At 41.2% G+C, this 14,796-nt stretch overlaps 1 protein-coding gene across 1 annotated transcript in view; it reads left to right on the top strand.

Moving 5' to 3' along the window:
• Positions 1–14,796, top strand: part of cftr (CF transmembrane conductance regulator) — a 40,694-nt gene that overhangs the window by 11,701 nt on the left and 14,197 nt on the right. The window contains exons 7-18 of the mRNA XM_062390413.1: positions 29–154; positions 919–1,165; positions 1,371–1,463; positions 4,830–5,006; positions 5,242–5,433; positions 10,513–10,607; positions 11,435–11,521; positions 11,851–12,640; positions 12,778–12,906; positions 12,991–13,028; positions 13,511–13,797; positions 14,693–14,772. Of these exons, the coding sequence (XP_062246397.1) occupies positions 29–154; positions 919–1,165; positions 1,371–1,463; positions 4,830–5,006; positions 5,242–5,433; positions 10,513–10,607; positions 11,435–11,521; positions 11,851–12,640; positions 12,778–12,906; positions 12,991–13,028; positions 13,511–13,797; positions 14,693–14,772 (2,341 nt within the window). The remainder of the gene's footprint in view (positions 1–28; positions 155–918; positions 1,166–1,370; positions 1,464–4,829; positions 5,007–5,241; positions 5,434–10,512; positions 10,608–11,434; positions 11,522–11,850; positions 12,641–12,777; positions 12,907–12,990; positions 13,029–13,510; positions 13,798–14,692; positions 14,773–14,796) is intronic.

Raw genomic sequence — 14,796 nt, 5'->3', positions numbered from 1 at the left:
TGATTTAAAATCTGTCGTCCGTCAACAGGGTAAAACGAGCAGGGATGATCAGCCGCCGCCTGGCCCTCACCTCTGAGATCGTGGAGAATATTTACTCTGTGAAAGCGTATGGCTGGGAGGATGTGATGGAGACCATCATCAAGAACATAAGGCAGTAAGATACCACAACAACCACAACTTCACAAGACAATACATGAAAAATGTCCCTAATAATTAAGTTATTATTGTAATTATTCATTGTTTTTATTAAACCTTTCTGGGTCAAACGGATAGCTGTAAAAATGTTTCAATACATCCTATAGTCAAGTATTAGTTTGAACCCAAACCCTAATCATATTTCTACTTTTTGTTATGCTACCTGTACAGTACATCATGTATCATAGAAATATTGTAATAAACAGATCATTCTAATGAAACCAGCACCATAGAGAGTAAGCCAACGTCTCATTTAAATAGCTTTGACTATACAGTAGAAGTTGAGTCAACGTGGTGCCAAAATTCAGAGGGAGATGTTAAAACATGTGGTTACTCTGCATAATCATGCTGTCGTTACTGATGCCTGCCAGAGCCAGAAGCAGCATCACTGTAATTGGCAAGTGCAATAAATTTATGAGAAAGTTTTGATGTCATGGTGCCGAAATATTTGATTAGTATCAGAGCTAACACGAGGACAAGACTTCACATTTACCTGATAATTGCAGCATGAAAACCGATGCACTGTTTTCCAATGTGCCTTTTTAGGATGTTTTTGGTCGCTCTTTGAAAACAAAATCGACTGTCATGCTTCATTACAAGAACTTAATATTGGAGTAAAGTTAAATTAAAGCTTATATAAACTGGAACCACTGAAAGCTGTTTTGAACTGGAATATACTTACAGTCTTAAAAAAGCATCTTTGCTATTCCCCTCCCTCCTCAGGGACGAGATGACACTGACGAGGAAGATCGGTTCTCTGCGTTACTTCTACAGTGCTTCATACTTCTTCTCTGCCATCTTGGTTATCGTGTCAGCCATTGTGCCTCATGCACTCAGCAAAGGCATCATACTGCGTCGAATCTTCACCACAGCCTCTTACTGCATGGTTCTCCGTATGACGCTGACCCGTCAGCTGCCGGGATCCATCCAGATGTGGTACGACACGCTGGCACTTGTCAAGAAGATTGAGGTGGGTCTAGGGACGGGGGCTGTAAGTTATCTATCAATTATATAATCAGTATAAACACATTAATACACAGTGTTGCTCATCTTCAGATTCAATGAAAAATTTAAACTTTAACAGGTTTGTGCAGAGCAAATGAGCCACTGTACGTATATTTGAACTACTGCCTAATGTGCCTATCCTTGATGTCTTTTGTTTGTTTTGTTTCCAGGAATTCTTGATGAAGGAAGAGTACAGAGTGCTGGAGTACAATCTCACCACGAGTGAAGTAGAACTGGTCAATGTGTCTGCATCGTGGGATGAGGTTTGTTATGTCTGAATCAGTTAATCGATTACATTATTGTAGATTTAAGCTACTGAAAGGATAGGAATCACAGATTCTTTGGGGGCCTGAAGTTTGGGGTAATTTTTCTGTCAATGGCCTGTACTTTACAGTACAGTTTTACATTCACCCATTCACAAACATTCATACAGTGCATCTCTATCAGTATCTTGCCCAAGGACACTTCGGCATTCGTAATAGGGAAGATTGGGATTGAACCGCCGACAACCGCTCTTATGGTCCTTTGCTCAAGAAGTTCCATTCTATCATTTGTGCTGTTTGGATCTAGTTATGAACGTCTAATTGGTATAGGGGAGGTTCTCTGCCTGCCACATATGTTCCAGATCAAGCTTTAGCTCTGTATAGGGGTTTGTTGTAGAGAAGGATAGACAGTGAGGTGTGTCCTCTGATCCAGGCAAAGATGTAGGCCCTTGGAGAACCCACTCAAGTCTTCTGCAGGTACCCTCTTTGCTCTGAATAGAAGGCGAACAGGTTCAGATGTGAAGGTCCCTTCTATTGTGTATGATCTTTCTGGATTTGATGCTGCAGTAATTTTGGAGGCAATTATTTAACCCTACATGATCAGTGTTTTTTGCCTCACTGTAGGCAAGAAACACCGTGACACACATGATATTTGGTGGGTTTGGATATACTGATCGAGGTGAATAAACCTGAGGTGTGATTTGCTCATCATGGAGTGAAAGTCCAGGAGCAAACTGAAGATGAGTTTCTGGGCTACAGGTGGTTGGCTAAGGCTTGCGTGAATAGGGAGTGCTTGACTGCCATGTGCTTGGACTGAAGTCCAGTGGCTGGTAGTAGCAGGAGCTGAGGTGATTTGACTAGTAGAGGGCCCTTGACAGACATATCCAGGGGCTAGGGGCGCTTGGCTGACCTGATCAGGTGGTGTATTTTCAGAGCTTATAGTAGCAGATTGGGCTTGCGTTGTGCAAGGTTTCAGCACCATGTTTACTGTTTCTTCACATCATTATGTGGTCGAATCCCTAAGCAGGGGTGTCTTTGCAATGACAGACATCTTACCAAATTTTGCTACATGAGATTACAGGCTCTGAATGTGCTTTATCATAAGGCATGTGTTTTTCCTTGTGCTGGTCATCACACCATGAATGTGTTCATCACCACTCTGCTCTTCATATTCATCTACTTCAGAGTTACTCTATTCATACAGTTCAGGTCTATTTTTAAGTTCTTCAACCAAGCTTTTCAACTGTTTCTTGCCTAGTGCTTCATCCCGCACCATGGCTTGATTGTACAGTTCTGAATGGTAGTCTTGGAGATAACCAGGCAGCCTTCTTTCTTTATGTGGTCTTCGTCTTGAAGGGTTAGGGTTAGGGTCCTTCTCTGTATACTCTGGTGAAGGAGCTCACTCCGGCTCAAAGGAACATGCAAAAAACTGTAATTTAAAACTGGATATGTGGCTTTAACTTCATATGTTTAAGTGGGATATGAATGACTAGATAAAAAAGTTTCAAATTAGGGGTTCACAGTTAAACTCAAGGATCCTAGAGGAGCTCACTCCGGTTGAAGGACCATTATAAGAACACACCCTACCCTCATATATCCTCCCATCCTCCCAACTACTCCCCTATCCACTGACAGGGTAAACTGTTTATTTGTGTATTTGTGACATGTACACACCATGTGCCCTGATGAAGCTAAAATTCACTGAAAACACCCTGAACGGAACCCCCTTTGCAAAGAAATATTGATACAGCTTCCTGCAATCTCTATTAATGTTGAATTGACTAAAATCTGAATGTTAAATCATAAACATCTATAGTTTGGCATGAGAGCGATCCTAAATTAATAAAGCTTGAAAGTGTAGTTGTAGATGGTTGTGTGCATAGGATCCTTGTGTGCGGAAAACTGATGGTAATATTCAGCTGTTGCTTTATTTAAGGAAGAACAGAGGAGCCAAAAGGTCAGATTGGTATATTGGCTTGTTCAACATGACAGGCTGCGGTAGATTTACAGTATGTGTGTGTCAATACTGTGAGAGGACAATGATATATATGAAGCAGGTAAATTCCTACCGCCCCTTAATCCAGTGTGCATCACAGGTAAATTAGTGACAGCCTCATCATCACTGGGAATGGGGAGTATAATCTTATCTATAGGCAGAAGCTGTAAACTTAGTCTAATTGCTGAAATTTATTGACCACCCAGTACCGTGAGAAAAAACTAATATCTAACGCTGGCTTTTTTTTCTATCACTTCACATAATGAATTACCTTGGTGTCGTCACCAAACTTGGCTGGGAACACTGAATCTCCTTTTGACATTGAGGGTTGTGCTCATCACCTAATTCCCAGATTCTCCTCTTGCTTTCTCCTTTTCCTGGAAAGTGCCATTCGCAGATGAATAGGAGGGGTGTTGCCTTTCTTTACTGTTGACAACACGTACGTCAGCTCATTTGAATGAGAATTGCACTAGCAAAACCTACACAAACCACCGCAAGCCCAACCATTAGGGGAAAGGTGGCCCATAGAATGTCACTGAGGTCGATGATTAAGCCGGCGAGTCCAGCAGAGTTCCCCTTTTTCTGCCAGCGAGATGTGTCACCCGTTAATCTTTACAGAGGCAGTGACAGATGAGGTGAAATGAGGCCATTGTGAAGGCTTTGAGAGTTGTCCTCTGTCTTTTGAGAGTCTCTGGTTTCTCACAGTTGTTGGCCTGGTGTCACTGCTTGACAGATACACACACTTTGTTGTATTTATGTAAACCTAGTGTTTGGAGTGAGTTGTTTGACCTGTGGTGATGCAGTTTACAGCTTTCTTTCTGAAACTGTAAAAGTTACCTGCAGGAATTGAGCTGCAGAAAGTAAAGACCAGCTGCTGGACTCAGTCCACAGAAGCCTGAAACTGCTTCACACTACTGCACAAAGAGCTGTTCACCTGTTCTTTCAAAGTTCAGTGAAGCTCAGTATGCAGAACCCTGAACTGCAGAATCAATGTCTTTGCTGTTGTTATAACGAAAGTCACTTACGTTGATGAGTCCAAACTGCGGCTGCTACAGAGGTAGCCTGTTTTTATTCAATAAAATTTAAAAGGAATGTTTCTCAAGATATGCTTTGAGTTTTCTGAGATTATTTGATAGATGTAAAATTTGTTCAATCAAGATAAATGTTTGATATATTATATATTATATATATATTGATATAAAATGCAGGTAAAGTGCACACAATGTATTGCATGTTTCTGTTGTCCTGTTTTTGTATTCTACAATTTTATTTTTTATCAGAGATATTATATTTTTTGTAATATCTTCAGATCCGCCAAAGATTTGTTCCCATCAGTAAAAGGCTCCCCCCTTTTTTCAACTCCTCTGCAGGGCATCGGTGCGCTGTTTGAGAAGATTAAGCAGGAAAGCAAAGCAAATGGACACCCGAACGGTGACGCCGGCCTCTTCTTCACCAACCTCTACGTCACACCTGTCCTCAAAAACATCAGCCTGTACCTGGAAAAAGGCAAGATGCTGGCAGTGGCTGGATCCACTGGCTCAGGAAAGGTAGGTCAAAGAAATCCTCTCATTCGCTATTTATTAATGAATGAGTGTTAACAGAGACTACACTAAACTCACAACCGACCCTGAATTTATCTATATTGAGACATCTGGTCTAAGTATCCTCTGAAAGAACCACAGCAACCTTAAGTACTGACGCAATTAAAGTTGCTCCATGAGACAGCAAAATCTTTATAAAATGTAGTCACATACACATCATCTTTTTTTACATTTCATCCAGAGTTCCCTGCTCATGATGATCCTTGGAGAGTTGGTTCCATCAGAGGGTAAAATCAGACACAGCGGCCGCATCTCCTTCTCACCTCAGACTTCCTGGATCATGCCGGGGACGATCCGTGACAACATCCTGTTTGGCCTGACCTACGACGAGTACCGCTACACCTCCATCATCAAGGCCTGCCAGCTAGAAGAGGTACATTCATTTCTCTCTCTTCTTCTGTTCTTCTGATTAAGTGTTTTTGTATATTGAGCACGTTTGTGCCAGCTTTGGTTTCCCACCGTTAAACAATCTGTGTGAAGAGCAAAAGAAGTGGATCACATTGACCAAAATTTATCAGCTTTTTAATTTAGCTGCATTCACAAGCAGATATCTGTTAATAGAGATTAGCCAAAATGTATCCCAGACCTACACCACCTAAGCAAAGTATCCCTGTTAGTGTTTTTGCCGAGAAACGTTTGACTCATTTTATAAAAGAAACTAGTCGGACTGTTAACAGTGTACGGTGAACAGTCTGGGTCGGGATATCTGCTGTCTACACCTGAAACTCCAAGAGACTAATTCGTTATCAGTCGTTAGATGAAAAGCTCCTAGATGCTTCTTATGTAAACTACCCAGATCTCGTGCTTTTAAATCAAACAAAACATTGTTCATAAAAGAAAATACAAGTTATCAAGGCTTTTAATGATGATGAAAGAGTTGGTTTAGCCATATTTTGAGAAAATATGTTTGGAACACATATTGGACAAACACAGCCACCGAATAAAAGTGCAAACAAAGGTGAAACTGCGATGAACATGGTATATGTTGAGTCACTGTAAATCACATACTGTGAAAAATGACAGAAGGTGTAGTTTTAGTCACAAATGCCTCAATGTTTCATGGCAGTTTTCTGTAGTAAATCCATCTTCTCGTCGTTTGGAGACTCTGCACAGCATCAAGCAGGTTCAGATTTCACCCCAGTCCACATTTACACCCATTATGTCCCTCACACACACACAAAGACACACATGCCTGGATATTCTGTCTCATATGCTGATGCACATACACACACACATGCACTTATGAGCCTCACTGTTGAGTGACGGCCTCTCAGCAGAATAATGTCTGTCTCTGTTGCCATGGAAATCCTGCGTCATCTCAGTGGGATGGAATATGAGCTTTTTGGTTCACAGCAGTGGACGTCACAATACAGATGGGTTGTACAGGCGAACCATCAGGTCTGTGGATTTGTTAGCTATGAAACATAATATTGATTGTTTTAGACATGATTTTTTCACTTGTCAAGTACTTTATTAGGAACACCATACTTACACTGTGTAGCCCCTCCCTTTTACCTTGGCTCCTATCATCTGCGTTGACAGGACTGCATCACATAACTTCTGCACATTTCTCGACGGCACATTCACGCTACAAATGATCTGTTCTACTACATCACAAACATGTTAAAATCCAGTGGCACATTGAACTCCTCATGTTCAAGTAACCTGCTTGAGATGGTGTTTCATCCTGCTGGGAGTAGCCAGTAGAAGATAGTGAGTTTTGACCACAAAGAAATGCACATGGTTAGGGTTAGGGTTAGGGTTATGACATTAACAATTTAGATATTAACTCTAAGAATTAGATATTTGACCCAGATAATCTTCAGAAACCTTGTGTACTTGTCAAGCATACAAGAAGTGAGTATTATAAATACAGTGAAGTAACAGTGAGTAATGTAAAAAGTCAAACGTTCTAGAAATGGCCACTTTGAATTGCTGTTACATTACATACACTGTATTAGTATTATTTATACTAGAATCAATGCAGCAGCTCATGTCATCAAATGTATTTACTACCAGCTCCAATTTCCTGTCACAATGACAGTGCCTAACGGGTTGTGTTTAAAAACACAACATGTTGTCACAGCAAACAGAGCTGGCAGGCAATGTTGACATCTGCGTGTTAAAGCCAGCTTCCATTTTGTCTTTGAGGAGAAGCGTCAGTGAAACTTAAATAACAAAAGCATGGACAGGAGTCACACTGTCAGTAGAGCTACATGAAGTACTGTGTGGAAATGACAGGAAGTCTGTCTGTGTGCTTTGTGAGTCTTGAAGCCTCCTCTAAGATGAAAGGGGTGGAGCTAATCAGAATCAGAATCAGAATCAGAATTCTTTTTATTGCCTTGTATATTTTCACATACAGGAAATTGCCTTGGTGTGGTTGGTGCACTTTACAAACAACAATATAAAAACAACAATATAGAGCAATATAAACATCAATATAAAAAACAACAATATCGAAAAAATAATATATACAGTAAATGTGTTGTGTTCGGTTTTAAGGTGCAAAGATTGGTGGTAGTGCCAATAATGTAGTGTTATAAATTATGTGCGAGGGTGGGGGGGGGGGGGGGGTCAGCAGAGTCAGTGTGATGGGGGGGGCTTGTTTGTGAGCCCCACTGCCATGGGGAAAAAACTGTTCAGGTGACGCGAGGTTTTAGTCCTGACGGCCCGGAACCTTTTCCCAGATGGAAGTCTCTGGAACAGGTGGTGACCGGGATGGGAAGGATCAGCGATGATCTTGCCTGCTCTCTTTCTGGTCCTGGAGTGGAACAGGTCTAGGAGAGCCGGCAGGTCACAGCCGATGACCTTCTCAGCTGACCGAATGATCCGCTGCAGTCTGCCCTTGTCCTTGGCAGTGGAGGCAGCGAACCAAACGGTGATGGATGAGGTGAGGATGGACTCAATGATGGCTGTGTAGAACTCAGCCATCACTTTCCGCGGCATGCTGAATTTCCTCAGTTGCCGCAGGAAGAACATCCTCTGCTGGGCCTTCTTGGTGATGGAGGTGATGTTCTCCGTCCACCTCAGGTCCTGTGCTATGATCGTCCCCAGGAATCTGAATGACTCCACTGTTTTAACTGGGGAGTCGCACATGGTGAGGGGGGCGGTTTGGGCTGGGCTCCTCCTGAAGTCTGCCACCATCTCTACAGTTTTTGAAGCGTTCAGCTCCAGGTGGTTCTGGCTGCACCAGGAAGCCAGGCTGTTAACTTCCTCTCTGTAGGCGGCCTCGTCCCCATTGGAAATTAATCCAATAAGGGTGGTGTCGTCGGCAAACTTCAGGAGTTTGACAGAGGGATGGCTGGAGGTGCAGTTGTTGGTGTAGAGGGAGAAGAGGAGAGGAGAGAGCACACAACCTTGAGGGGCTCCAGTGCTGATGGTCCGGGTGTCAGAGACAAGACTAAAGACTAAAGAGACTAAAGCATTGTTTGAAGTAATTCTTATTTATTGTGTATAAGTATGACATCACAGTTGGTACAAGGTGATGTAATATTATTCAAACGCACAATCTATGTCTGTTCGAACACTTAACTGATTGTAACTGAAACTTTCTTTGCTAATAGAAGTGAGAATGAGGTTATCATAAATGAAAAGAGGTTGGGTATACATGAGTAGATTCAAAGATTCATTATGAAGTGGTGACTCTGCAAAATATTCAGTTACCAATACATGTAAAGCTGGAGTTGGTAATCCTAGAACAGCTAGCAATAACAGGCTATACTTTGAAAACATGCGACCAACACACCCCACTTCCTCCCATCGGCCCTCTCTTCTAAGCTCTGCCCCCAAAACACATGAATGTGCACTGACTAACTGCTGCAAGACAACTTTTCTGTGATTGGCTCGCTAACTTCTGACTATCGTCTCTATTTGGCATGCAGGCAGGTTGGTTGGTGACGGACTGGTTTGCCTGCCAATTATTTCATCCTGTCCAAATTAAATGATTGGTCGTGGTTATAAACGTCCTTCGAGGGGCCACAGACACAGCTTTTTTTATTTTCCTTATTGATAGCTATGATGGAAGTAATGGAAGATAAAATTATTACAAAAACAAATAATGAACCCTAACCTTAAGTACTAATCGCAAATAATTGTTCTCCTGAATTTTCTACTGTCGAAAAATCCCCAGGGCAACCCTGACAGGCTGGAGTGACAATTAAAGCAGATTTGTCCAGACAGAGACGAGTTGTTTAGTGGGCTTGTGACTGTAATTCCTCACTATTGTTGCCCCTAAGGCTCCAGACAGACAGCCCTGGGTGGTCCTGCCACTGTAAACTCATCTTATGCTTCCAGCCTCGAGGCTGCTGGCCCGGGAGGTGCTTTTTGTTCACAGTAAGACACACAACATGTCTTTTTACTATGCTGACTTATTTTACAAGCTGTTAAACAACCTGTTAACTTGATCCCCTATGCGCTCCTGTCAGGACAGCGGAAGCCGACAATAAACAGGTATGAAGTTTTAACGATGATAAACCTGTGCTGTCACTTCATCCTTATCGGTGTGGGCGTCTATTTTCATTGTCACTTACCACTGAATGCACCATATATCTCTCCTTGTGACATGTACTTCATGTGCCTCTCATGCCATGTGTGAGTTGTGTCTTTTGTGTGGTTTGACAATAAATCATTGATCATCAGCTGAACATGAATTAGTCAGATTACCAGGTGAACATCATGTGTTTGTCACACACAAAGTGCTGAGTGTGTGAGAAGAAATAGCTGCAGTTGTATTGAACTATAAAAAAGATTGATAGTGTATGTTAGTAAATAGAGACAGGCAAATACTTTCTTTTGATTTGTTAAAACAGCAACAATGAACTTTTAATTTCTTTAACACAAAACTCAAAGATCCATATATCAACTAACCATAACAGTTGTTTAAGAACCTCATTGAATACATCATGAAGGGGAGTTTGCTGCATCTGCAGGAAAAACAAACACTTACTCTTGTTATGGTGTTTGCTGCGGATTTGCATTTGGATTGATTTAGATTTTCCCCCTTTTCATTGAAACACTTCACCAGTTAGAAATATGCCATATTTTGATATTCTGTTGTAAGACCCCCAACTTTTATTTATAAAGAATAAGTGGATACAATTTAAGCTGACGGCATATCTTCAAACTACTGACCTAGTTTCAGGAACTGTAGCCTTTAGATTACTGGTACAGTACAGCATGCTCCATGACTATTCATACTTTAGAAAATACAACAGGCAATGATTTAAAAAAAGGTAAATGTTAAATACTAAGGCTCCATGTAGGAAAGCAAAGAGTGATGAGTTTTACTCTGATACACGAGTAGAGTAATGCAAGAAAATATTTGGGTTGAATCAGTTTGACTGCCTTCAGCGTTTTGATGTGTTTTTAATAATGCTTTTATTGTCTGACAGTACCTCATGCTGTTGTACAAAAATCTGTGTTTGACCCACACATCCCTTGTTCCCCTCTCAAGGACTTTGCCTTGCTGCCTGAGAAAGACAAGACGCTCCTTATTGAAGGCGGGGTAACCCTCAGTGGTGGTCAAAGGGCTCGCCTTGGCCTGGCCAGGTACTACCTCTCTCACCCGACCATCTGTCATTCACCCGTTTTCATTAGTTATAATGGCTGTGTTTGTTTTGTCCTGTCTTGGTTTGATCTTGTTTTTGGACAGAAATAGAACATGAAATAGAAAAAGGACAAATAACCCTTTAATGAAAACAAATCTCTTAAGACTTACAGCAAGTAGAATTTTGTTTTCCTTTTAAACATCACCACACTTTCACTGTATACCCCAGCCTCTGTATACATTAGGTGTGAAGATATATTGTAGCTCATAATAAATTAAATCACCAGGACATAATTTATTAATATAAAAAATGTCCTATTCTTTAAAAGCAACATATCTAGGTTTTGATGTCCTGTTACCGTATTGTTTCCCAACAGTCTGATGAATCAGGAGATCATCTTAAATTCAAAAGCTGATAACAGTCCCCTCTCACACTTTTCTGTGTGACTGTTTTATGCTCTCACTCTTCACTGATTAGTGCTTTCTACAGCCTCAGTTTAGCTTTATTACTCCAATAAGTCTCTGCATGTTTTACTGTTTTAAAGTGTGGGCATAAATTTGCAGCCACTCACTTGGTTTTTAGCTCCTTCCATCACTGTTAGTATTTACCCAATCGATCTATTCCCATAGGGACCTGACATCCTCATTTACACTATTGTGATATGATGTTTTTCTGTCTCTCTTATTGAGCCCTATTTTTTTTCTCACTATTTTCTGTTTTTATCTTGTTGTAAAATATGTTTGCTATATGTCACGATTTGTCACAATTCCCCTGCTTTTTACCTGACTCTGTCTAACTCACTCTGCATGTGTTTGTTATCTCTCTTAGAGCTGTGTACAAAGATGCCGACCTCTACCTGCTGGATGCACCTTTCACCCACCTGGACATCGTGACAGAGAAAGAGATCTTTGAGAAGTGTGTTTCCATACAGAGAGTCTTTCATGTATGGGCGGTGGGGGTAGCTGAGGGGAAGTTTACATTCAAGGTCAAGGTTATCTCTGCTAGTGAAAACCACACACTACTTGACGGGTCACTCTAACCTTCTCAGGAAATGGGATTTCTTATTTTTTTTACTTTATATTTCTTTTAAGTTGAATAACAAATAATTATGTTGATGTAATATAAACTTATTCTTTTCGGATTTCACACCACAAGCAGCTTGTTTTATAGTAAGGAGTGGTTCTCAGAATAGAAGTAAAATGTGACACTTGATGACAATCTCTCTTTTCTGATTCACTACACAGATGCGTCTGTAAACTTATGGCCTCCAAGACTCGTATCGTGGTCACCAGCAAGTTGGAGCATCTCAAACGGGCAGACAAAATTATTCTGCTGCACAATGGCGACTGCTACTTCTATGGCACCTTCTCAGAGCTGCAGGCCCAGCGCCCCGACTTCAGCTCCCTCCTCCTTGGCCTTCAAGCTTACGATAACATCAACGCAGAGCGACGCAGCTCCATTCTCACAGAAACCCTCCGCAGGGTCTCCGTAGATGAAACTGCCGGCTTCCGAGGACCAGACACAATTCGGCAGTCGTTTCGCCAGCAACCACCTCCAATAATTGGTTCTGGATCTCAAGGCCACCCTGTGGGCGATGGCTACCCAGAAAAACGCAAACAGTCCCTCATCCTTAGCCCTCTGGCTGCTGCCCGCAAGTTTTCCTTCATTGGGAACTCGCAACAGACTTTAAACGCATCACAGTCCTCAATAATAGAGGACGGGGTTTGTGGACTTTCAGAGAGAAAATTCTCTGTGGTACCCGAGGATGATCAGGTAGAGGAGGTGCTCCCCAGGGGGAATATGTACCACCATGGGTTGCAGCATTTCAACGGGCAGAGGCGCCAGTCGGTCCTGGCATTCATCACCAACGCACAGGGTCATGAGCGGAGAGAGCAAATGCAGTCGTCCTTCAGAAGAAAACTGTCCATAACACCGCAGTGCGATCTGGCGTCTGAGCTGGACATCTATGCCCGTCGCTTATCCAAGGACAGCGTTTATGACATTAGTGAAGAAGTGGATGAAGAAGATATGGAGGTAGAACCTTTTTCAAGGTGTATTAGAGTAGATGAGTAGATTTATTTGAATGTATAATTTCACCTTTTCATTTTCAAGTGAATAAGAGTTAATGTTCAGTGTTACTGCATGTTACGAGTAATCCTGTTTCTCCACAGCATTGCTTTGCAGATGACCGTGAGAATGTCTTTGAAACTACCTCCTGGAGCACCTACCTGCGCTACATCACCACCAATAAGAGCTTAGTCTACGTCCTCATTTTCATCGTCTTAGTCTTCGTCATTGAGGTTAAGCCACCACCATTTTTTAAATTGATATCAATTTAATTCAACTTAGTAGTAACCGTTTGTTTTTCTTCTTTCCACCAATAGGTTGCTGGTTCAGTCATTGGCATTTATCTCATAACTGCGTAAGATCAATATAATGATATCTGTACTGAAACTCTGTAATCTGCTAAAGCAGGTTTCAACACATGCTGAAGGTGTTTCAAGATTTATGAGTGCAATTGTTACAATGGTTATAGTTACCACAAAGGCATCAAAGTATCATAGTTTTTCTTTTCTACAGGACTTGAATGCAATATGTTGAAGTATATAAATGTTATAAATGGTAAACATGAGTTAAAATAATTTGAAATGGTCATGTAAATTCCACATTTTTATAAAATTTTTCTCAGGAGCATGTTCTTTTAAATGTTGGTTTTTGAGACCAGTTAGGTAATTGATTGATAAATTATCATTTACACAACTGTTTCAACCATAAACATTTTGGTATCTGTTATGTTAAAATTCAAGAGACTGGCAGTGGCAAGGCTATGATCTATTCCGTGCCTGGTATCAGTCTACAATTCAGTCCATATTTTTGTCTTCATCCTTTGCTCTGTTCTACCAGAAAGATCTGGAGGGACGGCGCAAACCCTTCATCACCCAACTTCATCAGTGACCAGCACCCGAATGCCTCTTCGCTCCCCTCTCATCTGGCAGTAATCGTCACACCGACCAGTGCTTATTACATCATCTATATCTACGTGGCCACTTCGGAGAGTGTGCTTGCCTTGGGCTTCTTCAGGGGTCTCCCGTTAGTGCACACATTACTCACTGTGTCCAAAAGACTGCACGAGCAGATGCTCAGCGCTGTGCTGCGAGCCCCCATGTCTGTGCTCAACACCATGAAGACAGGTGCTTTTCTCACTTAGAAATGTTCAAGGCTTTTTTGTTTGGTAAAAAAAAATTGGACAAATTCAGAGGTGTTGTTTTTGCTGTAGAACCACAACTTATAAGTCATGTTAAACATTGTACCAAAGTATTGCCAGAGTTATTGTGCCGGGGAAATCACCAAAGCTTTCCCCCAACTACACACTAAGGTTCTACATCTACTTTGCATGCACAATTCCTAATGCAGAAGACAGATAAATTAGGAGAGTTGCAGTCTATGTGTCATTTACCCACCATCTTTGTTGTAACAAACTTTTTATTCAGTGGTTTATTTCTCCCTTATAAAATATTTTCTGTTACCAATGGGATGCTTCATAAAGAAACTATGTGAATTAGTGTTTATGTTTTCGCACTGGTGACAGCTTGAGGCATCGTTATACGATTTCTGTATATCCCATTCTTATTAACACTATCTCATGAATGCCTTAAGAGAATTTCTTTAAATTTAGTGCACATTTTTACTTGAACTCGTGAATTGCCTGATCAGAATTTGGTGTTCTAAGGTCAAGGACCTCAGAAAATCCTTTTTGGCATCTTTTGGCATTGAATTTCAAATTTGGCACAAATATTCACTTGGAGTCATGGATTAACATTTTTGAGTTGAGTTTGTCAAAGGTCAATGTCACAGTGACCTAATCAAAATCTTTTTGCCCTCTTGAACATGATATTTCAAGTCTTCAAATGTTGACCAGTTGACAATTGGACTTAAATAATAACTGATTAGCTTTCAGGGGTCAATGTTAAAGATCTCATGAAATAAAAGTATTGTAGAGTGAAACTGAACTGGCTGTCAGAAGCTTGAATAACAACAATGTGGTTATTGCAGTTTCTGATTTGTTTCTTATTTTTCCTTCTCCAGGTCGCATCATGAACAGATTCACCAAGGACATGGCCACTATAGACGACATGCTGCCTCTGGTCCTCTTTGACCTCATACAGGTATTCGACCAACGCGATGGACAA

Source organism: Platichthys flesus, chromosome 6, assembly GCF_949316205.1.
Source record: "Platichthys flesus chromosome 6, fPlaFle2.1, whole genome shotgun sequence".
Lineage (NCBI taxonomy): Eukaryota > Metazoa > Chordata > Actinopteri > Pleuronectiformes > Pleuronectidae > Platichthys > Platichthys flesus.
This window is presented reverse-complemented; position numbering and strand designations above follow the sequence as displayed.